This window comes from Hemiscyllium ocellatum, chromosome 17, assembly GCF_020745735.1.
Source record: "Hemiscyllium ocellatum isolate sHemOce1 chromosome 17, sHemOce1.pat.X.cur, whole genome shotgun sequence".
Lineage (NCBI taxonomy): Eukaryota > Metazoa > Chordata > Chondrichthyes > Orectolobiformes > Hemiscylliidae > Hemiscyllium > Hemiscyllium ocellatum.
In genome coordinates this window covers 27,021,347-27,047,974 of record NC_083417.1, presented here as the reverse complement: position 1 = coordinate 27,047,974, position 26,628 = coordinate 27,021,347, and the positions used below count along the sequence as shown (strand labels likewise).

The 26,628-nt window shown below is 40.7% G+C and overlaps 1 protein-coding gene across 1 annotated transcript in view; it reads right to left on the bottom strand.

Annotated features, from left to right (window-relative positions):
- The window catches only part of LOC132824060 (polyamine-modulated factor 1-binding protein 1-like), a 259,415-nt gene that overhangs the window by 115,717 nt on the left and 117,070 nt on the right, over nucleotides 1-26,628 (bottom strand). The window contains exons 11-13 of the mRNA XM_060838326.1: nucleotides 25,644-25,833; nucleotides 14,431-14,584; nucleotides 12,190-12,357 (exon numbers count right to left, since the gene is read on the bottom strand). Coding sequence (XP_060694309.1) covers nucleotides 12,190-12,357; nucleotides 14,431-14,584; nucleotides 25,644-25,833 — 512 coding nt within the window. The remainder of the gene's footprint in view (nucleotides 1-12,189; nucleotides 12,358-14,430; nucleotides 14,585-25,643; nucleotides 25,834-26,628) is intronic.

Sequence of the window (26,628 nt, the reverse complement as noted above, 5' to 3'; positions counted from 1 at the left end):
ATCATTCTTGCTTCATGGAATAGGACTGCAGTGATGCTTTTAAACAGACTATCAAAAATTGTGTGTTTAGATCGATAGTGGTGATGTAGTATAACCACATGGATAGGGCATGGACTCAAAAGCTAATGTATTCATTATCTGCAGAATATAAAATAGTTCAGGATAAATTTAGCCAAGTATACATGAATGCCATTTTAAAAATGTTAGGCTTAATAACTGAAGGAGTTAAATTGTTTCATTTTATAAGCATTCTAAAATATATTCAGATCTATTCTACAGAGTAAAGTATTCATTATATCAGTTAAATGTACGCCGATCTCAAGGGAAGCATATGTTTGAAGCCCAAAAATTTTCATTAATGATTTTTACATCTATTTGTTTAACCTTTAGCAATCTGCTCCAACATGTTTTCGAGATTGAGGGAACACGGTGCACACTAACAGCTATGGTAATTCTAAGCAGTTATCAATATCAAAGTAATAGATGTAAATAAATTTCTCTCGATAAATAGGTGTTACCTCATCACAATCATTAATACAAATACTTAGAATTATGAATTTTCTGGGAAGTTCATAGAAAGTGAAGGGAGTCATAGAATGGAATTGAACTGTGAAGGGAAATGATCTAATCTCACCAAACTTTTCAGGATCAGGCCTATTTAAATATTTATAGCAAGATCCTCGTTTGTATTGTGTATTTTCATTGGAAGCTGGCACTTCATTAGGGATTTGAAGACTTTCAGCAGCTATTTAACCAGGTGGGTCTTTTTTAGAGGAAGAAATGTCTGTGTAATCAGAAGAAAGCAGACGCCTCGCAAAGCAGCATTATTCACTGATGCATCTGTAGATGTGATAGTGAAAGAAGCAAGACATAGTAGATGGGTCTGTTTACAAGCATAATGCAAAGGGAATAAATGTATTAGATATCAGCCCTGTCTCACTCACATTAAAGACACAACTGCAAGTAAGGAAAATATTCAGGTATCTCACCAGATCAAGTAATATAAGTGAGCACAGTACTACTTTGTCCTAAGTAGGTAGGTAAATTATGTACGCTACAAAGTATGCCACTATGCAATGTTTTAACCATAACCATCTATGCCCATTCTGCAGCAGGACACACGACACAACAGTATCACTATTTCTACGTGCTCATCTTTGGATCTTTTCATCCCAAAAACTGTTCCATCTAAATATTACTGCACGATAAGTGTGCACATTATGATTCCTTATGATAAGTTGCAGGGTAACAATTATTTGTACTTCTGACACTTGAAAAACCCTTCAGCTCTGCTATTACCTTGTCACCCTGATAATCACTTAACAAAAGAGAGCAGTCAGAGCATGGAAGCACAATGTATCAAATTGCTTGAATGCATTTGAAGTTGAGATTTTCACGACTGCTGAACCACATGGGATAGATCGAGCAACAAAGGCAAAATTACAGGCTACAGTAAAGAACAAGTATAATTTCCTTGGTGTTCTTTCTCAACAGTCATATGCTGTCTCACAAGCCAGTGCTCAAGTACGATGGCATATGAAGTTGAAAGTTTGCATGTAAATGGGAGTTATGTAAATAGAAGCATAACATTAATTGGTTGCATTGACTTAAAAGATATCATATCACAGCATTCCTTCCGATCTAACCACCAGCATGGGAACTATCACCTCAGGGAATTTAGATCATGGGATGTAGGGACATCCACTGAGTGATATACAAAATGAGGCAGCTTGGATAGCTGTACCTGTGGAGGAAATGAAAGGCAATAGAATATGTGCACTCTAGGGTTAGCACACATCTTTGTTCAGGTGCATAGCTCTTGAGATTTGATCTCAAATTTGAACTTAAAAGAAGAACAATGCTTGAGTTCTGTTATTTTTGCAGTTATTACAGGATTTGTCAAGCATCGAACAGAACATGAGTGCAAATGTAATGGAGTTAACCATTTTGCACGTTAATAAATGAAGCCCTTTATCATTGCAATCACTCAAATGTCAATCAGGGGTCAAAGAATAGTTTTGAGCACTCTTTGTGAGAATTTCCTGAGGACTATTTTTCTGAATTTTGGAAGTTACCTTTTGGTTGTTGTGAGATACATTTTCATTCTCATTATTTATTAGGAGATGCAATAATACCATTTTAAAAAATTCTCTCATGAGATGGGGTGTCGCTGGCCAGGCCAGCATTTATTGCTGGTTAAAAGCAAATTACTGCGGATGCTGGAATCTGAAACCAAAAGAGAAGATGCTGGAAAATCTCAGCAGGTCTGGCAGCTTTGACAAAGGGTCAGTTAGACTCGAAACGTCAGCACTTTTCTCTCCTTACAGATGCTGCCAGACCTGCTGAGATTTTCCAGCATTTTCTCTTTTGGTTTCATTTATTGCTGGTTCCTAGTTGTCGTACAGAAGATGGTTGTGAGCCTTCTTCTTGAACTGCTGTAGTCATTTTGTAGGTAGACCCACAATGCCCTTAGGGAAGGAATTCCAGGATTTTGACCCAGCAACAGCATAGAAATGATGATTTATAGTCAGTTCTGATATAATGCAATGGTTCCATTCTTGCGTGATCTTGCATTACAAGAAAATCATGTAGTAGACACGCCATTTAAACTAATGGGGTCAGAATCACATTATAGCCAATACAGTTAAGGAATGTTTGCATACTACAAATAATGGTCTAAAATTCTTCAATTGTGTTAAAGCTAATTTGTGCTGAAGAAACACGCATTATAGCAGAACTGACTGTCATCCAAATTAGGATGCTGAGGCTTGGAAGGGAACTTGCAAGGTGTTTTTATATTCATACATGGGATGAGGGCTTCACCTGGCTAGGCCAGCATTTATTACCCATCACAGTTAAGTGTCAACCACATTGATGTGAGTCTGGAGTCACATGTAGGCTGGATCAGACAAGGTTGGCAGTTTCCTTCCCTAAAGGAAACTAGTATCATGGTTCCCATGTATCTGTTGCTCTTGTCTTTCTAGGTGGAAGTGGCTGTGAGTTTGCAAGATGCTATTTAAGAATCGTTGGTGAATTCCTGCAGTAAATCTTGTAGATGGTACACACTGCTGCTATTGAGCATCGGTGGTGGAGAGAGCAGATGTTCATGGATGTGGTGCCAATCAAGCATGCTGCTTTGTCCTGGATGGTGTCAAAGGGAGATGGTTAGATTGTCTCTTATTAGAGACGGTCATTTGCCTGGCATTGTGTGATGCAAATGTTATTTTTCACTTATCAGCCCAAGCCTGGATATTGTCCAGATGTTGTTGCATTTGAAAATGGACTGCTTCAGAATCTGAGGAGTCGTGTATAGTGCTGAACCTTGTGCAATCATCGGCAAACATCCCCACTTCTGACCTTATGATGGAGGAAAGGTCATTGATGAAGCATTTGAAGACATTTGGGCCTACGACACTACACTGAGGAACTCCTCCAGAGATATCCTGGGGTTGAGACGACTGACCCCCAACAACCACAATCATCTTCCTATGTGTTGGGTATGACTCAAAACAATAGAGTCTTTGTCCCGACACCCACTGATTTCAGTTTTGCTCAAGTTCATTGATGTCGCATACAGTCAAATGCAGCCTTGGGCTGTTACTCTCACCTCATCTCCAGAACTCAGCTCTTTTGTCCATGTTTGAACTAAGGCTGTAATGAAGTCAGACGCTGAGTGGCACTGGCAAAACTCATACTGAGTGTCAGTGAGCGGGCTAGTGCTCATCAGGTGCTGCTTGATAGCTGCTTGTTGATGACATCTTCCATCACTTCAGTGATGATCGAGTGTAGACTGATTAAATGGAAATTGGCTGGGTTGGATATGTCTTGCTTTTTATTAGCAGACACACCTGGGCAAATTTCCATACTGTCGGGCAGCATATAGTGCAGAACCTGTACCGGAACAACTTGGTTAGATGTGCAGCAAGTTTTGGAGCACAAAAAATGTATTGGTCGTATTGAATAGTGGTGCAGACTAGATGGGATGAATGGTAGAATTCTGTTCCTATATCTATGGTTTAAGTTTTCAGTACAATTGCTAAAATGTTGTCAGTATCCAGTGCTTGTTTCTTGATGTCATGTGGCGTGAATTGAATTAGGTGAACAGTGGCATCTGTGATTCTGGGAAGCACTATAGGATGCAGAGACAGATCATCCACTTGATACTAATGGCTGAAGATTGCTGTGAATGTTTCAACCTTATCTTTTGCTGGACTCTTCCAAAATTAAGGACAGGGATATTTGAAGAGGCTTTCCTCCAGTTAAATATTTCATTTTCTACTACTGGATGTGGCAGGACTGCAGAACATAGGTCTGATCCATCGGGTGTGATCACTTAGTTCTATATATCACTTGCTGCTTATGCTGTTTGGCAAGTAGTCCTGTCTGGTAGCTTTGTCAGGTTGACACCTCATTTTAGGTATGCCTGGTGCTGCTCCTGAAATACCCTTCAGTACTCTCCATTGAACCAGGGTTAATCCCTTGACTTAACTGTAATTGCTGAGTGGGGGGTAAGCTAGGCTATCGGGTTGCAGATTTCTTTGAGTACAATTCTGCTGCTGTTGATGGCCCACAACATCTTATGGATGCCCAACTTGAGTTGCTAGATCTGTTTGAAATCTGCACCGTTTAGCATGGTGATGGTGCCATACAACTCGATGGAGGGTATTCTCAATGTGAAAGCAGGACTTGGACTCCACAAGGATCGTGTGATGGTCAGTCTTGCTGATACTGTCAAGGACAGATACATTTGCAGCAGGCAGATTGGTGAGGATGAGGTTAAGCATGCTTTTCCCACAAGCTGATTCCCTCGTCACCTGCTGCAGCTCTGGCCTAGCACCAATGTCTTTTTGGACCCAGCCATTTCGGTCAGTAGTGCAGTTCCCAAACAACTCTTGATGGTAGACACTGAAATCCCCACCCAGAGTACATATTGTACCTCAGTGCTTCTTCCAAGTGTTGTTCAATATTGAGGTGTACTGATTTGTCATCTGAAGGACGAAGTACGTGGTAAGTGGCAGGAGGTTTCCTTGCCTGTTCAGTCTGATGACAGGGTACTTCAGGGGTTTCTTGTCAATGTTTAGGACTCAAAGGGCAACTTCTTCCCAACTGTATACAATTGTGCTGCTACCTCTATTGGGTCTGCCCTGTCAGTGGGACAGGACATATCCAAGGATGGTGATGGTGGTGTCTGGGACACTGTCTGGAAGGTATGATTCCATGAGTATGACGCTGTCAGCTGTTAATGAACTATTATGTGAGACAGCTCTCCCAGTTGAGGCACTAGCCCCAGGTGTTAGTGAGGAGGACTTTGCGGGTTGACAGGGCTGTTTCTGCCATTATCGTTTTCAGTGCCTAGGTCGAGGCACAGTTTCATATCTCTGTTGCGACAGACACCAGAACGATTGATATAACTGAGAGGCTCGCTAGTCCATTTCAGAGGTCAATTGAGCGTCAACTTTATTGCAGTAGCTGTGGAGTCACATGGAGGATGACAGATTTTTTTTCTTGAAGGACAGAAGGGCTTTTCTGACAACTGGCAGTGGTTTTATGGTCTTCGTTAGATTCTTAATTTCAGATATTTTTATTGAATTCAAATTCCACCATCTACCATGACAGAATTCAAACTCGGCTTCCTAGAACATTAGCTGAGTTACTGGATTAATAGCCAAGGATAATACTATTAGGCCAACAGTACCCCCACATTGACCTTTATTGGTGTATGAGGTAGTTCGACTCATTCAGAAACAGAATTAGAGAAATTGATTAATGTTTTCAAGAACAATCAACTCTCCATTAAACTTAAAACCTCAAAACCTAAGAAAATTGTTCATTTCCTAGATACCACAGTATTTAAATTGGTATAAGACAACAGCAATAAGTTAGCAACAGAAGTTATTTTTTTAAAATAACTGGCACAAACTTCTGCTTACAAAGTGCCACCATCTTCCACAGACTGATAAAGTCACAGCTATTACATTTCCATTGCCTATGGACAAAGCTAGAACCACAAACTTTCTTGCAGCATCACAATCTCAGATTTACATGATTAAGTTAGAGTTTTCTCTGCAGAAGGATGCAATGCATTATTTTCCAAACATAGCAGCTTCTGAACTAATACAGCCTTAAACCAGAGGCTCCAACGAATGCACTACCTCATTGATTTAAATATATCTTGAATCATAGTTAGCTATGTATTCATATGTTGACAGGTTTAAAACTCCCCACCCCTCTCCCTCACCATGTTTCTGCACCCCCCCCCCCCCACCACCCCACTGTGCTCTTGTAGACTCCTTTTCTCCCCACACCAATCTTGTAGGCTCCTTCTCCACATGCCCCTTCTGTAGCTCCTCCTCCACCACTTCCTTCTGCAGCCCCCTCCTCTCCACCACTTCTTTCTCAGCATCCTCCTCCTTCCAAAGCCATCTCATAGCCCTCTTCTTTCCCCACTCATCTTTTATGGTCTTGCAGATTGGAAGTGTTTAATTTGTTGGAAGATAGTTACAGAATAATAAAGTATGCATTATTGGTTAAAAAAATCCCCTTCTGAAGTAAAAAGCATAATCGTGTTTTGTAATCATCCCGACTGTGAGTGAGGCATGGCTACATAGCAAAAACTGGAATAGCAACTATTAGATAGACACACATTAGGATCAAAGTCGAGAGTGTGGTGCTAGAAAAGCACATCAGGTCAGGCAGCATCAGAGGAGCAGGAGAATTAATGTTTCAGGCAAAAGCCCTTCATCAGAAATGAGGCTTGTGAGTTGAGGGGTAGAGAGATAAATGAGAGGGGCTGGGGGTAAGGTAGCTGAGAGTGCGATAGGTAGGAGATGACCTGGGGGTGCAGTGACAGAGACTCACTAAATCCCTGTAGACAGAGGAGGAGAATTTCTTCAAGGTAGGTATCCTTGGAAGAGGCTTTGCAGTAAAGTTAAAAATCAACCAGGAGAAAATGAGAACTGTAGATGCTGGAGATCAGAGTCGAGAGTATGGTGCTGGAAAAGCACAGCAGGTCAGGCAGCATCCGCGAAGCAGGAGAATCAACGTTTCGGGCAAGAGCCCTTTATCAGGAATGAGGCTTGTGAGCCGAGAGGGAGGATCAACACTGGCACCTACCCACCAAGGTAGAAAATTGCTCCATTGTAAGTGGAGAACATTTAGGAAACAATGATCAGTGTCTTGTGAGGTTCAGGTTGATGTTGGAAAAGGACAATGGTCAACCCAGAGTAGGAAAAATCAACGGGAGAAGAGTTGACTTTAGTGGTGTAAGAATGGAACTTGAGTGTATAAGACATTTGTTAGACTTGACCTACAGTATTGTGTATAATTATGGACACTACACTACAGGAAGAATGTGAATGCATTGGACAGTGGACAAAAGAGAATTTACAGGAATGTTTCCAGGCATGGGAAACTTCAGTTATTTAGATGGATTTGAGAGGTTGGGTCTGCTTTCCTTGGACAGAGGAGGATAAGAGGAGGGTCAAGAACAAGTAAATGAGAGGTAAGAAGAAAACCTTTTCACACAACACGTGATTTGATTCTGAATTTCAATGCTTGGAAGTATGGGGGAGACAGGTCTAATTGAGGCATTCATGACAGCATTGTTTCTATTTAAATAGGTATCCAATGTGCAATGAAGACAATGGGACAAAGTGGGACAATGGCTCTAAGTCCTGAAGCTCATTTGAAGAGCTGGTGTGGATACAAAAGTCCAAAAGGCCCCTTTCATACTCTAACCCTTCTGTGATTAGAACACAGAACATAGAACTGTACAGTACAGGAATGGGCCCTTCAGCCCACGATGTTGTGCTGAACATGACGCCAAATTAAACTAATCCCTTCGGCCTGCCCTTGGTTTATATCCCTCCTTTCCTCACATATTCATGTGCTTACATAAAAGTCCCTTAAACACCCCTATCATATCTGCAGCGCATTTCACACTCCTGCCACTTGCTGTGTAAAAATGTTGCTCTTCACATCTCCTTTGAACTTGCCCCCTCTCACCTTAAATGCATGCCCCCTAGTTTTAGATATTCTATGTTATTTTACTATAATTCTTATAAGAGCTATTAAGCAGCACTAGTTCAGCAAGAACCTTCTAACCAATGTTTAGTTTAGATTTTGCCAAGGCCATTTAGCTCTAGACCACACTGTTGATCTAAACATGGACAAAGGAGTTAATTTAAAGAGGGTGAGGTGAAACAATTGGCCTTGCTGTTGAGGCAACATATGGCAGAGTGTGGCAACAGGAAGCTCAAGTAAAATTGAGATCACTAAGTAACAATGGAAGAAGGAAAATATTTTCATTTGTTAGAGTCATACCTAACACAAAGGAATATGGTTATGGTTGTTCAAGGTCATTCACCTCCGTTCCAGAATATTGCTACAATAGTTCCTCAGAGTAGTGTCCTTGGCCAAATATGCTCAACTGTTTCATCAATGACCTTTCTTCCATCACAAGATTAGAAGTGGGGATGTTTGCTGATGATTGTACATTGTTCAGCACAACCTACAACTGCTCAGATGTGGCAGCAGTCTGTTCCAATATGCAGAAACTTTGACAACATTCAGACTTGGGCTTGTAAGTGGCAAGTGACATTCATGCCACATAACAGCCAAGCAATGATAATCTCCAACAAGAGAATATAGCCATCTTCCCATAGCACTTAATAGTACCCAGGAATGTATCAGTATTATCATCTACCATTAACATCCTGGATGTTAGCACTGACCAGAAACAAATTACCAGAACACAGTAGTTATAGCAGGAGGACTTAGGCTGGAAATTTTAGCAAAGTAGGAATGATAGTAAGCCATTCGGTCCATTGAGTCTGCACTACCATTCAACACAATTGTGGCCAATTGAAAACTTCAATGTATTTCTCCCTCACTATTCCCATAACTTTAATTATGCTAAAGACTGTGCTTCCACAGTCCTCTGGGGTAGAAAATTCCCAAGATTCATTACCATCCAAGCAAAAGAAATGTCTCTTATGCATCCCCCATATTTTTAAATTGTGCGCCCTGTTTGTCAATTACTGAACCATGCTCACATTCAATCGCTTCAAGTATTTTGTAGATTTCAATGCGATCACCTCTTATTCTTTAAAATTTGAGGGAATATAGATCCAGTTTGCCCAATCTCTTTTCATTGGACAGCCTGTCATTCTGGCAACAAGACTATTAAATCTTCATTACACTCCCATTGTGGCCAAAATACCTTTTCTGAGATGAGGAGACCAAACCTCAGCACTCCAGGTGCTAACGAACCTAGCTCCCAACAGGTGAAGCAAGACTTCTGCATTCCTGTACTCAGTTCCTCTTGTGATAAAGGTTGACATTTAATGAGCCTTCCGAATAGCTTGCTGCACGTGCATGCTAGCTTTCCGTGACTTAATGACATTATTTTGTGATAGCACTTCCAAAACAAAAACAGAAATTGCTGGAGGAAACTCAGCAGGTCTGGCATCATCTAGGGGGGGGAATAACAGAGTTAATGTTTTGAATTTGGTGACTGTTTATCAGAACTAAACGTCCATTCCAATGACCTCTACCAGTCAAAAGGTGAAAAGTCACAGATACACATGAACACTATCACCTGCAAATTCCCATCCAAGCACATATCCTGATTTTTAACTACATTGTTGGTCCTACACTGTTGAGTTGAAGTCCTTCCGAACAGCACTGTGTGTACTTACACCAGAGGGCGCTTCTTCCTCTCCAGTAGACCCATCCAATGCCCCTCCACCAATACACTCTTCCACCTCGTTGAACTGGTCCTCACCTTCAACAACTTTTCCTTATACTCCTGCCGTTTCTCACAATTCCAGGGGGTGGCCATGGGCACCCGAATGGGCCCCAGCTATGCCTGCCTCTTAGTTGGCTCTGTCAAACAGTCCCTCTTCAGTACCCACACAGGCAGTGTATCCCAACTCTTCCGCTGTTACATCGATGACTGCATCGATGCAACATTCTGCACCAGGCTGAACTTGGGGAATGGATTGAATTCAGCGCAAGTTCCACCCCGCCCTCAAATTCACTTGGTCCATATCAGACACCTCCCTTTTCTTTCTTGACCTCTCCATTTCCATCTCTGGCCACGGTCTCCAGGTGGATGTTTACTACAAACTCACAGACTCCCATAACTACCTGGACTACACCTCCTTCCACCTACAATATCTTGCAAGAACCCCATCCCGTTCTCCCAATTCATTCACCTCCGATGCATCTGCTTGGACAAAGAGACATTCCACTTCCAAGCACCCCAGATGTCCACCTATTTCAAACAACATGCTTTTCCTTTTTCTGTCATCCATACAGCCCTCCATTGCACCACCTTCATTCCCCATTGCACTGCTCAAAACCAAACACAATAAAGACAGAGTCCTTTTTGTCCTCACCTAACATCCCACCAGTCTCCGCATCCAACGCATCATCCTTAAACTCTTCTGCCTACTCCAACTAGACCCCACCACCAAGAAACTCTTCCCCTTCCCACTGCTCTACCCCTTCCACAAGGACCATTCCCTTCAACTGTCCATGGATTGCGTCACTCTCCCCACCAACCTCCCCGAACCCCAAGTACCTTCCCCTGCAACCAAAAAAGATGCAAAATCTGCCGGTAAACCACATCCGACACCTCCATCCAGGGTCTGAAATTGCTCTTCTAGGGGAGACAGAGCTCCACCTGTTTCTCTTCTCTTCCAACCTTGTTTACTGCATCAAGTGCTCTTGACATGGTCTCCTTTATGTCGGGGAGATCAAATGTAAACTTAGGGAACAGTTCAACTGGGCCCGCAGGGGCCAACCAGACCTCCCAGTCACTGCTCATTTTAATTTTCCTTCCCAATCCCTTTCTAACATAACAATCCTTGGCCTCCTCCAATGCCACAACAAACTAAACCGCAAATTGGAGGAATAATACCTCATTTTTCGCCTGGGCAGCCTACAGCCTGGACAACTCAACATTGAGTTCTCCAAGGCAAAAGTGAGGACTGCAGATGCTGGAAATCAGAGCCTAGATTAGAGTGGTGCTGGAAAAGCACAGCAGGTCAGGCAGCATCTGAGGAGCAGGAAAATCTACGCTTTGGGCAAGAGCCCTTCATTAGGAAACTCCAGTTGGAATTCTCCAATTTCAAATAACCTCCCTTCACATCCCTTGACTACCTTCGCAGACCTCCCCTTCCATCAATCGGATTAATTCCTCCCATTGACCAACCAGATTGTACCCTCTACCTGTCTTCACATATCCCCATGTCATCACCTTGCCCCCAGCTCCCCCTACACCCATCCTCAGTCCTGAAGAATGGTTACACCCAAAACGTCGATTTCTCTAACTCTTGATGATGCCTGGCTTGCTGTGTTCTTCCAGCCTCTTGCCTGCCTGCTGTGAATTCCAGCATCTGCAGTTTTTTGTTGTCTCTGGCATCTTCCCAATAGTTTTCAAACAATTTAGACTTTTCTGCAGCTGCCTTGGTTTGTTCCATTCATGACTGCTTCTATCTCATCCAATAGGAGGAGTGTCTACTGCTCAGATACTGGCTATTTGGATCTCTGTGCTCCAGCTTGTGTTGGGTGAACACTGCCATTGCAATATGAGCCCTAATAATCACATATATAACAACAACAAAAACAGAAATTGCTGGAAAAGCTCAGCAAATCTGGCAGCATTTGTGGAAAGAAATCAGAGTTAATGCTTTGGGTCAAATGACTCTTCCTCAGAATAGGGTCTAATAATCACATATTAGTTTTGTTGACTGTGTATTGTCTTACTGCAGAGAAAGAGCATCAGTGTTCATCGTGCACTGATTTGTAAGCATTCCTAGTTGCAGCTGTATATCAAATACATCCAAATCACATTTCATAAGTGCCAAGGTGTCAAAGCACACTCTGACAATCTCATCAAATTGTTTAGAAATCTCTATTCTATTGGAGATCCAATAATAATTTTCAGAGGTATACAAATCATGGGAGACAAATGCCTTTCCTTCTGTTGAAGCTACTGTATTGTTCGAAGCTAATGAAATGAGTATGATGAAATTTCTCAAAAACATGATCAGAGTTCTTAATTTGTAAATATTTGCAGATTCAAATAATCTGTTATAAAACCCTTGTTACTAATTATCTGACTATTCATATTTATATACTATGCTCATAAGATATGTTCACATTTTAATACTGTCTACTTACCAACTGGGTATTTTCTTTAAATTTGTCATTCAATTCATCAGTTTCTCTTTTGAGCTCTCCTACTTGTTCTTTCAGTTTCTGAGACTGTCTTTGTAACTCCTCTTGTCTCGTTTGTTCCGATTTTAATTCTTCTCGAAGTCTGTTGCTCTCACCTTCCTTTTGATGAATCTAAAAACGGGCAAAATTATAAATAAGGTAAAAACAATGACTGCAGATGCTGGAAACCAGATTCCTGCTGAAGGGCTTTTGCCCAAAACATCGATTTTACTGCTCCTCGGATGCTGCCTGAACTGCTGTGCTCTTACAGCACCACTAATCCAGAAAATTATAAATAAGTGTGTCCTTCTGTACCCTGGACCAAATTATTAACGAATATAAGGACATAAGAGGTAGGAGCAAGAGTAAGTCATTTGGACCCCGAAATCCTGGCTCATCATTCAACAAGATCGTGACTGATCTGTCCCAGTCCTCAACTCCTCTCTGATGCTAGCTCAGCAGAGTCATCAACTCCCTGATATTTCAAATATCTATCTACCTCACCTTTAAATACTTCCAATGATCTAGCCTTCACAATTCTCTGGGGTAGGGAGAAGAAACGCCTTTGCCTCTCAGTTTGAAATGGCTTTCTATTTTCTGTAACTGTGTTCCTAGTTTGTGATTCCCACTACTGGAAGCATCTTCTCAATATCTACATTGACAAGCCCTCTCAGAATCTTGTATGTTTCAATGTTTGTGTATGTTCTTCTAACTTTGAATAAATATATGCCTAACCTATTTAGCCATTTTTGATAAGTCAACACATTCATACCAGGAATCAGCCTTGTGAATGTATTTTTTATCAGCTTTCAATGCCAGTATGCTGTACTTTGTTTTAAATATAGGGCCAAAATTGCAGAGTACCTGAGAGCAGCCTCATCAACACGCCGTACAATTGTAACAAAACTTCCCTGTTTTCAAGCTTCAACACCCCAACCCCCCCAAAAATAAAAGCCAAAATTCTGTTTGCCTTCTTAACTATTTGCTACATCTGCATGATAACTTTTCATGTGTCATGCACAAGAACACTCAGGTCCCTCTGCTTTGGACTTTATTGGCGTTGCTCTCCATTTAACTAATCCACTTTTGATTCTTATTCCTAAAGAGCACAACCTCATGCTTTCCTAAATCACATTTGTCAAGTGTTTGACTCCTCAATCAACCTATCTATATCCCCTTACAGATTCCTTATGTCCTAATCACAACATGTTCACCCATTATTTATGTATCATCACCAAATTTGGATACATTACCCTCTGCCCCCGTCCTCACTGGCCCTACAAATGAGCCACATTTGTCTGAGCCACGACTATAATCCAAACCCATTCAGGAATGTTTCTACCCCACACTACTGGCTTTTTAAAATTTTAACTTTTTAGCAGGCTTCTGAGACACTTCCATTTCAGATAGCCTCTGAGATTGCTTCTCTGCTTCAGTGGTGCCTATGTCATCCTTTTCATGTCATTGGAACCTGACTGCTATCCCTAAATGAACAATGAATGTGGATCATATAGTTTAAGCAATGGTTCCTGAAGTTTCACTGTCAGGATGGTACTAACAATGGGCTTAGCAAGTCCACTGGGACAACTTTATATGAGGTGGTCATCTAATGGAATACCTACCAGTTCATTGACCAAAAGATAGAGTGAACTAATGGAATGATGAGCAGAATGTAAGGGTCCTCAGCAAAAAATCCAGAATGAAACACCACTGGGAGAGGTGAGTACTACTGGAGAAGGTGACTAAGGGAGTACTGCAAAATGGAAGGGTTCACATAGACTTCTTCTTCAGTGTGAAAAGCTGACAAGGTACTCTCGGCTCAGAGTGGAGTCTTACCCTTCTAGCCAGTCTGAGTCCTTGTTGTCACTGTGGCTCCCTGATGTAGCTGATAAATCTAGCCACCTCCACTTGTTGACTTCTAGGTGACTGTGCACTTCCACAAATTTGCAGTGGGGTCCCATGCAATGCCAGATCACAGGGGAACAGAGCACTTGATTGGGGCCTTAGTTCATTGTCTACCTGCCTGCCACAATAGACTGGACTATCAGTTCCCATGATAACCACCTACTGGATAAGTCGTATGGAGTTGGGACAGTTTTGGGGAAGTCAGACACCACTGAAGGAGTTTTTCTGCTACTTAACAAGCCCCACCCAAATCTAATTCTGACTCCACAGTCAGCAAAATTCAACTCATTATTCACCCACCTGCATTTGTAGCATTTTAATCTGCTCTTTGCTGGTGTTGACTTCCATCTCCAACTTGCAAATTGATTTCTGGTGCTTGAGTCCTTCTGTGACTGCACTTTCATGACTCTGTTTATTCTGAGCATTTTCAGCTTTAAGTTTTTCAATTTGTACCCTATTTATATTAATGAAAAATAGAGAATCTAATTAAGGATGTTGTTGCCATAATGGTTCCCACATATCGAGGACAGTGATCATGGTATCATAAGATTTTGGTTGATTATGGAAAAGGACAAAGAAAATATTGGCGTAAAAATAATTAATTAGGGAAAAGGCAACTTCAATAGAATGGATCTGTACCAGGTAAGTTGGTCTCAAATACTGACAGGTAAGATGGTAACTGAATAATGGACTATCTCTAAAGAAGTCAGTTCAGGTTTGACAAGATATATTCCCATGAAAACGGAAGGAAGGATAGAAAATCCAGAGCTTCCTAGCTGTTGAACGAGACAGCATTATGATAAAGAAGGCACAGTGTACTTATGACAGATGTTAGGTGGATCACACAGTCAAGACCCAGGCTAATTATACAAGTTAGGCCTTTTTCCTTGAAGAAGAGAATGTGCAGTGGAAATCTGATAGAGGTGTTCAAAATCATGACGGGCCTGAACACAGCAGATAGGGAGAAGATGTAGAATACTAGGGGAAAAATCGCGAACAAATGGGTTTAAGGTAATTGGCAAAGCAAGCAATGACAACATTATGAGAATTAATGTCCCATAGTGACTAGTTATGAGCTGGAATGTGAAAACTGAGTATAGTGGAGGCAGAGTCAATAGAGAATTTCAAGAGGGAATTGTATTATTATCTAAAAAAGCAAAACATGTTCAAATTACATGGAGAATGCAGAGTATGGCAATAAATGAATTATATTTTTAGAGAATTGACAAAGACACAACAGAATGGAAAACATCCTGATATGCTGTAACAGCATGGTCACTTTATAATAAAGTCAAAAAACATTTCCTCAATTGCTAGAAATAATTATCCCAACAAATTTTCAAGATGTTTTCATGTCAGAATTCTAATTTCTCTTTCTGGGTGTCTTTGTCAAAGTAACAAGAATTTGGATACATAAGAATTCAGTTTTGCTATGTAACTACCATCAAGCAAATGCGTTAAAGAGAATATTCAGATGATTTTACACTAGCAAAACCTTTATTTGTGCCTCACTGATGAGGGTAATTTTGAAATAAACTCAAAATGTTTCTTTTTTCATTTTTGTGCAATCAGAAATACCAGGAGAACTTTGCCAGGCTTCTCCAAGCTCCTCTCGGTTGCCATATCGTGTTGTTCTCCACCTCCAACCCATAGAAGTATTATTTCCTCGACTTGGAGATGGGTATGTCACCGAACATTGTGGAAGCCCAGAATTGAAAGTTTGTCCTGAGGGAATTATTTTCCACCAACAGCTCCCCCAGCCCTATGCTAATGTTGAGTAGCGTCCACTTGAAAACTACTTGAAAGGCCAAGTAGTGGGACTTTCAGGAGAAAGTGAGGTCTGCACATGCTGGAGATCAGAGCTGAAAATGTGTTGCTGGAAAAGCGCAGCAGCATCCAAGGAACAGGAGATTCGACGTTTCGGGCATAAGCCCTTCTTCAGGAATGGACTTCAGGAAAGTAGTGGGACTCCTTATATTTATACCGTAGCTTTCTATAAAACAGTCTCGGACAAAGAACATTTAATATACTTCAGCATATTGTCTATAATGATGAGAAACATTGATCTAAAAATCTATGTGATAATTCTAATGCAATTTCATGTTTGAAATATATTCCTGCAGAGATGTTCAATACAATGCAATGAGTAAAATAACCTATCTGTAATAATGTGTGAAATTATGAGCCGTTTTTGTGCTATATTATATTTACTTATTCACTCTGTCAAAAGAAATATTTCTCACAGAGTAAAGTTCCAACAACAAACAGACATCACAAACAACTAACTCCTATAATGGTTAATCAATATTGCAGACTGCCAGCATCTTTCCATGCCACCACACTAGCATAAAGCCTAATCAATACACCAGCAATTATGTTTGCCAGGTCTGCGGTAGAAGACACTTAAGGAATCATTTCAGGTTTGACAAAATACCTAGTTTATTCTTCATTCCATCACTTAATTACTAATCCTATCTAATACCTATTGGCATATCATGTAGTTAACACTTTTGTTCACTTACTGTGCAGTCATCTTTCTAAATGATGATAGGAAAATATTACAGCAATAATGTCAGATTGCTTTTTTAAACAATTCTCTGAAACAAATATTTACAATTTTACTGTTCAAATATTCCAAAGTATTGATATTAACTAAAAGAGTTCATGTTGCTATCTGAAATTTAAAGAAAAGGCAATAAACGTTTAAAGTGTTGCTTAAGAGGTTAGCTGATGTGAATTCATACAAATAAAGAATACACAAACATTGGATTATAAAACTATACCCTTAAAGCTAATTATAAGAAAACTGATATGTAATGAATAATACTCAGTAAAAATCTGAAATTTATACCTGTAGTAACCTGCCCACTCTAATTAAGTTACTTTCTGTTAGCTTTTTGTTAAGAATGCAGAAACATAGCTCTAAACTACAAGTTTCCAAACTGGAGACGACAAGGTTATTGGCAATGGTGGTAAATGAAGGGGGTGGTTGAGGGGTGGGGAGATTAGTGGAGAACAATAGCTGCAACTAATTATCAGGTGATGCCAGTAATACATACATTCTCTGTTGATATCAAATGAGGCCTTGTCACTAAAGTAGACAGGGCCTCTCAACAGGAACATCAAGTGTGCTGACCAGCACAGTTTCAGCAACTAGCCACCCTGGATGCAACTCTAGGCCACAAGCCACTCTCATTTAATTATTATACAGAGATCAACGAGTTGTCAACACAATGCTCAACAAAATTGGTTTCAGTGGTATTTATAACATTTATAACAAAGATCATTAATTACCAGGGTCTGCATTCAAATGCCTTCAGGGTTTAGATTTGAATGATCCTTAAGGCCTACCTGAGGAGAAAAAAAAGCATAAAAAAAAACAAAGCAAGGCACGGAAGAGATGCTAGGAGCTTCCAAGCAGGAGCAAAGTGAATGAGTGCTAAGAGATAAAACAAGGAGCTCTGACAAGCACCCTGGCCAATCCATGAATTGTGTGCCTGTCCCTGTGCACAAAGTGTACTGGCAACAGCATCAAAATTCAGCACTGAAGAACCTCACTGTATTCTAATTTTGGTCAGAAATGTACAATGAAAATGTGGTAAGATTGACATGCATCCAATGCCAAAGTCCATGAACTTAGGGGGTGATCCCTGTTCATGGAACACATCACAAGACATTGGGATGTTGCTGTCCAAGGTGGAGGTCTAGAGAAGCAAGTAGTAAACTGGAGTGATTAAGTATCTACTCTATCTTTTGTGTTAAAAATTGTCACCATCCAGTTTCTAACTGGGAGAATGAGAAACAACATACCAATGAGGTAATAGTATGCCAGTGCATAAAACTTTTGGTTTATTCCCTTATCATTTAGTTTTCTGAGTTATCTTTGCAGAAGAGCACTTCTTTATTATTTATGTAGTTATTCGATCACATTATGGTGGGTTACCTAAAATCTTATGAATGTCCATCAATGGAAGAAACTGCTTTGTGAAACAAGTACTTTCCTCCTTGTAGTATCCCAGATTTCTGAGCCAGCCAATAGTCTTTAGATTGGTGCAGGTATTTGCTACAGAATCCTGGATGATGAAACCAGACATTTTCCTTTATTTGGCCATGTCTGAATCTGTGGACAATGCATCTCATCTCATTTAAAGTTGATGATCTGAAATTCTTCTCCTACTCTTTGTGCTTGTTTGATTGCTGAGGTAAACATGTTCAGATACTCAGTCACATTACTGAAAGATTGGTGCTCGCTCAACACGACCTCTGTCACTGGTGTTGACTGTTCTGTTTTCTGGAAGAAAAACATTACCACCAATTCCACAAAATCTGAGACTTCCTCCATGTTGATAACATGCCAGCATCTTATTGGATTGTTTAATTTATCTATGTTCTACCATGAATCCAGTGAAGTCTTCTCCTGATCAGTCAATAATGGTTTCTTTTTCCTGGACTAATGCTCGAACAGCTGTGTGCTTCTGAGCGAGTTGTTCTCTGGAAGCTTATCAATCGCCTTCAATTCCTCTTATGCACATGATGTTGAGACATGCACACAAGCTCGAAAATGAATTTGGTTGATTGTGAATAACATACATGTGTAACTGTAGCATTCCTATTCTTCTGTCAGTTGCACTTGACATCTGTAGTATAATTGAAGCAGGCTGCAGCTTCTACTTCTTCAGCCACAGTAACTGGTGCCTTAGGATAGTACCATTTGCTTATGTATCAAGGACAAACTCAACAGGATATCCATTTATGTAAACAGGTTCTGTCTCTTTTGGCTCATCTGGATTAGTTAAGAGTATCTCGGTTGTCTTGTCCAGAGGAAGGATATCATCAAGTGAAAGTATCCTTACTAATAGTCATGGACATGCCACTGTATACACTTCTAATTCAGACTATTTCCACTATCTGAAACTATGCTTTCCTTCTGTACATCTTCTAGAAATGACCTATAGTTTTATAAATGTAGTATTCATTCGAGATGCATGGATCTTGTCTAATTTTATGATTCCTTAATGTCTCACAGTGCTGACTGTGGTTTGTTTAGCATCAGCTGTTAGGGTTGTTCCTAGTTGTTGGCCTGTTGCATGTATGTTTAGAGTGTTCATACCTTACAAAGTTAACAGACTCTACTGGCTTCTTGATGGAGTGTTTGTCTTCTCCGCTCAGGATCTGTCTGTGTCTTTCTAGTTAGTGCTTCCAGCATGATTTAAATTGCTTTCTCTGAAATTAAATCTCCCTTGAATTATAACAAATCTGACAAGTTTCATTAAGAACTTCAACAACCATCCTGGGTGGACTATTGCAATTTTTGGATCAGTTTGAGTTGCATGTTATGGAAGATTTTTTGGTACAAGGCTGAGCAACTTTTCTTGCTCTATCTAACCAACATTGCCTCATTAATTCATCTCTCACATCCAATTTCTGCCCCATTTGATCACATACATTTATAGAATAATTTGCCACTCAGTGAATATCAACGTAAAGATTAATAGAATATATGGATGAGTGCTGGCATTCCAAAGTTGTCCTGCTCAGTGTGAGACAGAATCAGTACTTGGTGCAGAAAGGGAAGACAGCATTGCATTTCTTAAACAATGACCTGCAGGTCTTGGTAAATAAGGTACTGCAAAGGAGCAACATCCTCGTCTTATAGGACTGGCAAAGATGATTGTGTCACCAGATTTGGGTCAATGTCATCCCCAAGGTGTGGAGGAATGGTAAACAGGGCAAAATGAAGGTTAATGACCTTTTCCACTCTGCCAGGTTAAGTGCTAAACCCTTCTCTCTGCCACTTCAGACTCAATCTAATAGTGCCACTTCCAACATCTCCCATCAAGGCTCATGATGAACCATGTTGGCTAAGATATACTTCCTCACAGCTCTTCCCTCAGCCTTCCACATCGCTATCTTGGCATGACTCCATGCTGTCTCCTTAGTCCTTTGGAACATCTCACCACCTTTTCCTGATATGCATCAGCACCATGTCACCCACTGTCATCTCACTCTTTCCCCACCTTTTCTCATTACAGGAGAAGGTGGCCCATAACAGGGCAGAGGGATCTCATACAGGTCATGGGGGTGGGGGTGGGAGGTGGGAATCAGGTGATTCTGACATCCGTGATTTTACTCTCAATAAGGAGAAAATCCTAAGGCTCACAATAGTATTGGTCCTGTGGGAATGCCAAATTACTTAGTATCACTCTACATGGCACTGCTAACTCATGCCTATGATACTTTCTTTCTCTTCCTGTCTTGTAGGTTCCTCAAGTCTCCCCACGATGTCTATGGAGAAGCAGCCAGCTGTGGAAGAACTGCCTTTCTCTACGAGAGAATTGAGATCTCAGAGAAAGAATTTGCAAGGCTGTCTCTTACATTCCTGAAGCCCAGGTAGTGGGATCCATAGGCATAGAAAGTGTGGGTTCGCACTCTGATGAGCACCACACTGTGACGCTTGCTGCTGACTGAGGAAGAAAACAGCCCAGGCGGCTGGGATTTGAAGAACTGCCAAGGGCCAGCCACCTGATCAGCCCTAGGCAGTGGATAATCCAGTGGTTATGGTAATCAGGGACATCATCTAAAATGCACAGGGAAGTAAGCAGCAGCAGCAGCAGATGCACAGAGGATGCAATGGTCCTCAATGTCCTGAAGCTGCATTCCTGCAATGTCATGCAACCGTCTGTCTGTCTACACTGCCATGGAAAGCCAGGATAAACATTGCCAGAGCTGCTGGAAAAGTGAACTCACTTTCACTCCATCACCTCAGTTAGTGGTCCTCAGCCCAAAGACAGGGATTGGGGAACCTTAGCACCAGTCCAAGTGGCCTGTCCTCATATGGAGACTGGGTGGGTTGGGGTGGGGTGGGGTGGGGAGGTTTCCAGGAATATCAAGCTAAAGGAATCACACAGCCCCTTGGTAATTTCCACTTAGGATACTACAAAGGTGGCCAAGCCTTCCACCTCCATCACATCTGCCTCTGACCCTTGGAAGTTCAAGTCAAGGAGGGTCAACTTCCCTTTGGCAAAAGATCCTTAGCATGTCTGGCCTGTCCAGACACAAGTACCTGTGGGGTCAGAGTAGACTCCCCAGAACCATTCTTTGAGGCCAGGGAAGGCAATAAATTGTAATGGGAGGGAGAGAAAGAAGGAATCGTACTGAGGACAGTTTTGTGACATTAGTAGAGAAGACATTTTCGTAAATGGAATTGTGTACATAAATAATGATGACTTTAAGATTCATGGATCTACTTTGAATCTTTCTGTATAGGTAGTCAATGCATTTCCACACCAGCTAGCAAAAATTCATGGTCACTCATGAGGCTTGGATGTCGGTCTGTGCTGACAGCCAATTGCATCATCAGTAAACAGGAGGAACAATGGGAACACATGGCATTGGGTGCTGCTGACACCTTTGATCCTCTTGGTTCAAAATCCCTTACGATTGACTCTGTCTGAGGAAAGTGTAGAGTTCAAGGATTTGTCCAGTAGTGGTGTTGCCAGGGATGTGCCACGTACAGCGATGGTCAATGATGTAGAATGGCCAGGGAATCTGACAGCCTCTGTGACTGTTCACTACACTTTTCATGGGCCTGTGACCAATGTCATTCCCATTTAAAAGCTCGGCGTGTGGGTAATTGTTGCAGTCTGTTCCCTCATTTACCCTCCTACCCTGTGTGCTTGCAGCCATTTTCTACTATTGCACATTTTCGAATTCCAGCAAGATGGAAGGTGACAATGAGGGTTCCTCTTTGGTGGTTTGCAACCTCAGTCTGACCATGTCAGTGAGTGTCCCCAAAATCCACATCCTTTTTCTGGGAGGCAATCCCATCCATCCCACAGGATTCACACATTTCCCAGGCCAACATCCACCCATCCCATTTCACCTACTCTAGCCTACCATTTCAATCTAGACTCTGGCATAAGGTGCACATGCTCAAGGTGCACATTCATTGATCCGCTCTTCCCTCCCATGAAACCCAGGTGTTTGTGACCGTGGATGACCCTCCCTTCAGCGTTACACCCTCCCAGCCATACTTTACAGTGTTGGCCCCTTTGAAATCCTGCCCCCCATCACAGTTGCACTGTGTCCTTACCTACACCAGGCATCCTCAGCCCTGAAGACTAAACGGCTAAGGCTCCCACTTTTTTCCTTGGTTTCTATCTGTAGGTGTTGCTTAAGTCCTAGCAATTATGGCAGGTCAAATGTAGTTGTACTTATTGCTGCCATGCAATAAATCATCTGTTGTCTCAGACACACCTGACTGGCTGACCGTGGCCCACTCCCTGGACTGTACCAACATGAGCCCCCTGACCAAGCCAGCTCTCAACCGGATGCTTGACCATGGCCAATGCCTCTGCCTGGTATGGAAGGCTGCCCTGTGCCTGGACCAACTGACTGACAGGTGCTTCCATGAACTTTATTCTGGACTACTTCCCTCAGAGTCAGACCCATGGCTGCCTGCTGCACATGCATTGTATTTTTCACATACAGTGTAAATGTGAGATTGATGTAACACACTACTGTACAGCAAGATGTGTGGTCCCTAGACTGAGGATTGCTTAGCAGCAAGGCATGCTACCTGAATGTGTGACTGAGCTAATTGGAATGGTAAGGCAGGCAGCTGTGAGCAAACAGCTAGGTGCTACATTTGTTATCTAGGTCTGCGAGCTAGGTGGGTATTCCTGTGTGTTGTGTTCCTGATGCAACCTTTCAGTGCAAGTTGCTGCTGCAACCTGCAATGCAAGTCTGTGCTTCCAGAATGTCTGAATTCTGGTTGATGTTGTCTGTTAATAACATCATCCATAATCGGACATTGTTGGATTAAGTTTTAGTATTCAATTTTGTGGCAATGCTGCACCTTAGAAACTGCCAGCTCCATGATGGCCAATCTTTACCTTTGTAGGGTTCTTCTTTGACATTGAATCTGCTAGGAAGCATTAATATTATTCCATTGTCTTTTTCTCAATGTGTTGTTTAATCTTAGTGCTAAAAAGGTCTTTCAAATTTATCATTTCATTTTTAAAAAAAATTGCTGTTATTTAACCTTGTACTCACCATTGTTGTTTTAAACTGAATGACTTGTACAGCTTATTAGACTCTGCAACACAGCAATGGAGCTGTCTTGTGCTTCATATGCCAAACATTTTAACTCTGTTTCTGCAATACTATGTTGAATTTTTAAATGAAGCTTTAATTGGAATTATTGGTTATTTTGTTATAATTCATTACTTTTGTGGATTTTGAATCTGTTTCTGAAATGCTTTATCTCTGTATTGCTTATTGGGTTTTCCTGTATTTTTGAGCATTTGCCTGCCTTTTTGAACAATTCAAATTCGTGATTACCCACTGGTTCCAGGGGTTTCACACCTTCTGAGGCAAGATTTTTCCTTTCTTTCTGGGTAAAATGAATATTTTTTTCACTTTTCATAGTCTAAAACAACAAACACTTCTCTCAGCATAAATGTTAAAATTAAGTTCTCTGGCTGTTACACTTATAAATTTTCCCACCAAAATCACAGCTTAATTATTGAGACTTAATCCTTTCAAATTTGTATTTTTTCTGGTTTTTTTCTTTGGCTAGACAACTCAATGAGATTGTTTCAAAATAGCTTTCATCAGTTCAATTAAATTCTGAGACGTTCCCGATTCTGTAACTTTGGTCTAAGTTTCTTTTCTGACCTTTTCACTGTTTTTTTGCAGCTCCGCCAAGCATCAATGTTGGTCAATGGAAGTGAAAGCTCTCTTTTACACACCCTGCCTTCCTATTCTGGTCTTTGACCCATTTTCCACAAGTTATTCCATCTACTTCCTGGATCTTGCAGCTCACTGTTCACAGTCTTCCTCGTTCTTACATCTGTATTTTCTAAGTGTGGCAAGCTTTTCCCTCTGCTGAGCCTACCTTGTTGCCCTAGTTTATCGTATCAGCTTTAGAATGAAGTTTTGCCTTTGGAGTGCTGAGTTGCCTTTTTGGTACTTCCAATGTTGCTATGGTCTCTCTAAATTTGTAATCATGTTTCAGCTGCTGTCTGTTGTTTTAAAGTGGTAATGCTCTTAAAATGGTAAACTCGCTTGAAAATTTTCCTGTTCTTCTGTGTATTTGGGATCTTATCTTCTTGTGGTGGGGGTCAAATCTACATTGCTGCAGATGACAATTCCTGGTATCTTATCTCTCCAGTATGTGATACTGGGTTGTTTGAGGTAATTTGCTACTCAACAATCCTCCTTTGCTTTGGGTCTATCTGGAAATTAGCTGTACAAGATGCCCCATGGTAAAGAATCTATAGAAGAGGCATTGTTCTGAGACAACAAGATGATATAGTGTGTGATAGCAATAAGTACGCCTACGTTTGGTCTGCCATAATTACTAGGACCTGAAGGAACTACTAGAGATTTAACTACTCTTGCCAAAAGCTACAGTAGAACTCCTTATCTTCACCCCCAGACAAAATGTGATATCAGTGAAATGGATGAAACCATATAACATGAACATTAACCCTTTCAGCATTATTACTTTACACAAAATTTTTCAAAGCATAAAACTATTCCAGTAAATAATCTCAAGTCTGAAAGGAAATAAATTTTATCTGGGTAGTAATTAGTCAATTACTGAATTTAGATTTATTGTGAAAGCACAACTATTGTCAAGTACTATTCTTAAAGTCGGTGTTATTGTTAATTAATGACATCTTAATCAATGATTTCAGCTGGCCCAGTTAAGGCAGTTTCTTTCCAATTAAAATTCTATCCAAAATTAATTTGCAATTTTCTATGACAGGTTGGAATTATTTGACAGCATACTAGCAGAGGCATGCAAAATATCCAGGGTTGGAAGTTTTGGAAGTTTGTTTTAAGCATGAAATTGACAAAACCCTCAGAGGGCTTCAAAAAACACTTAAAAGTAGCTATTAATGTTGTTTTGCTGGCTTCTGCTGATTTCATGCTAAAGAATGAAGTGACAAGGAACCTGGAGAATCTTGCATAATTTCAGGATGATAATCTGGATTCTTAGAAAATGCAAGTCAGCAGAAAATAATTGGGACTATGTGCATAATTGCTTATATCATGATTTTGTTCCATCTCAGTTGATTGTAGAAGGGGTTGTGCACAGGGACTGCATAGCACGTGCATTATTCAAGTGAAACAAAGTTAAATATTTGGTATAATTTATTCATGGTTGCATATATAATTTAGTCACCATTTTAAAGTCAATCGTGTTCTGCTTACTTTTAAGATATGTTTTAATGAAATATAATTATTTTTTATAGTTAAAAAGCAACACACAACTTGAGAAATAGAAAATTTGGATTGTCTGAAGCAGTACAGGCTGAGTAGCTAGGAAGATTTAAGCTGAGGTACTGCAGCACTACTGCATAGGTTGTTCATAAGATTTTTGACCATTGAATGATGTGCTCTTTAACTGGAACTCTGAGTCCAAATGAATTTGGCAGAAATACAACACTGGACGAACTTAGTAGTAACTTGCTTTCTGATCAACAATGCACTAAACATTTCACCTGTTAGCATCGATCTCTTCTTTGTTGCTAGTTTCTCGCTCTTTCAGAATTTTAAGCTCTGATTGTAGTTTACGATTTGCCTGTTCATGCCGGACAATCTCTGTAACACGATCACTGAGCTGATCCTGTGTGGTTTGTAGGCTACTCTCCATCAGTAAAAGTTTCTCCTGATGGTGTGCCATCTCCTGTGCTGTGAAAAACAGTCACACAATAACACTGAGTTTATAATTTTGTAAATGATTCAAGGATTTGCCTACAGTAAATGATTTTCTTTTTATTACTACACAGGATGAAACCACAGTCAATCATCCTTAAAATAAACTCGAGCTTTATTTTTAAAGTTTTCATTTTAAAGTTCTGAAGAAGTGTCATTGGACCCAAAACATTAACTCTTAATTCTCTCCAAAATGTTGCCAGACCTGCTGAGTTTTTCCAGCAATTGATTTCATTATGGACTGGCCAGATCCCTTCAAAACATTTTAAGAAGGTAGCCCAGACCTTAACTTTTTTTATTTTAATAGCAGCTGTAAAGTGGATATTCCAGGAGTAATGCAGCTGGTCAAACCACACATTTAAAGTCCACAGAAGAAACACGAACAAAAGAAAACGGAATTTAGAATAACAACTTATTTGATAACTCAACTGACTCTATCACAACTTAAACAAGGAGCTGGTTCGATTCCTGCAACATCCCATAAACATCCCTTGGCAAAAAGTAAATTCAAACATAGATTCTTACAGGCAGGAGAGGTTTCAGAGAGAAAGTTCAGGCAAGATCTCTGTTAAGTATGGAACTTGTAGTTGCTTCTCTGCTATCAGCAGTTTTTTGACTCCCTGCTAAAGCCACAAGGGGTATGGCAACTGTCATTCCTTCACTACTGACTGTTGTATATAGACTTAGAGTTCAAATATTTCACAAGTAATAAGAGCCCAGAACTGATGTGGCATAAATTTTGCACGGCTGATACTGTCCTTGAATAACATA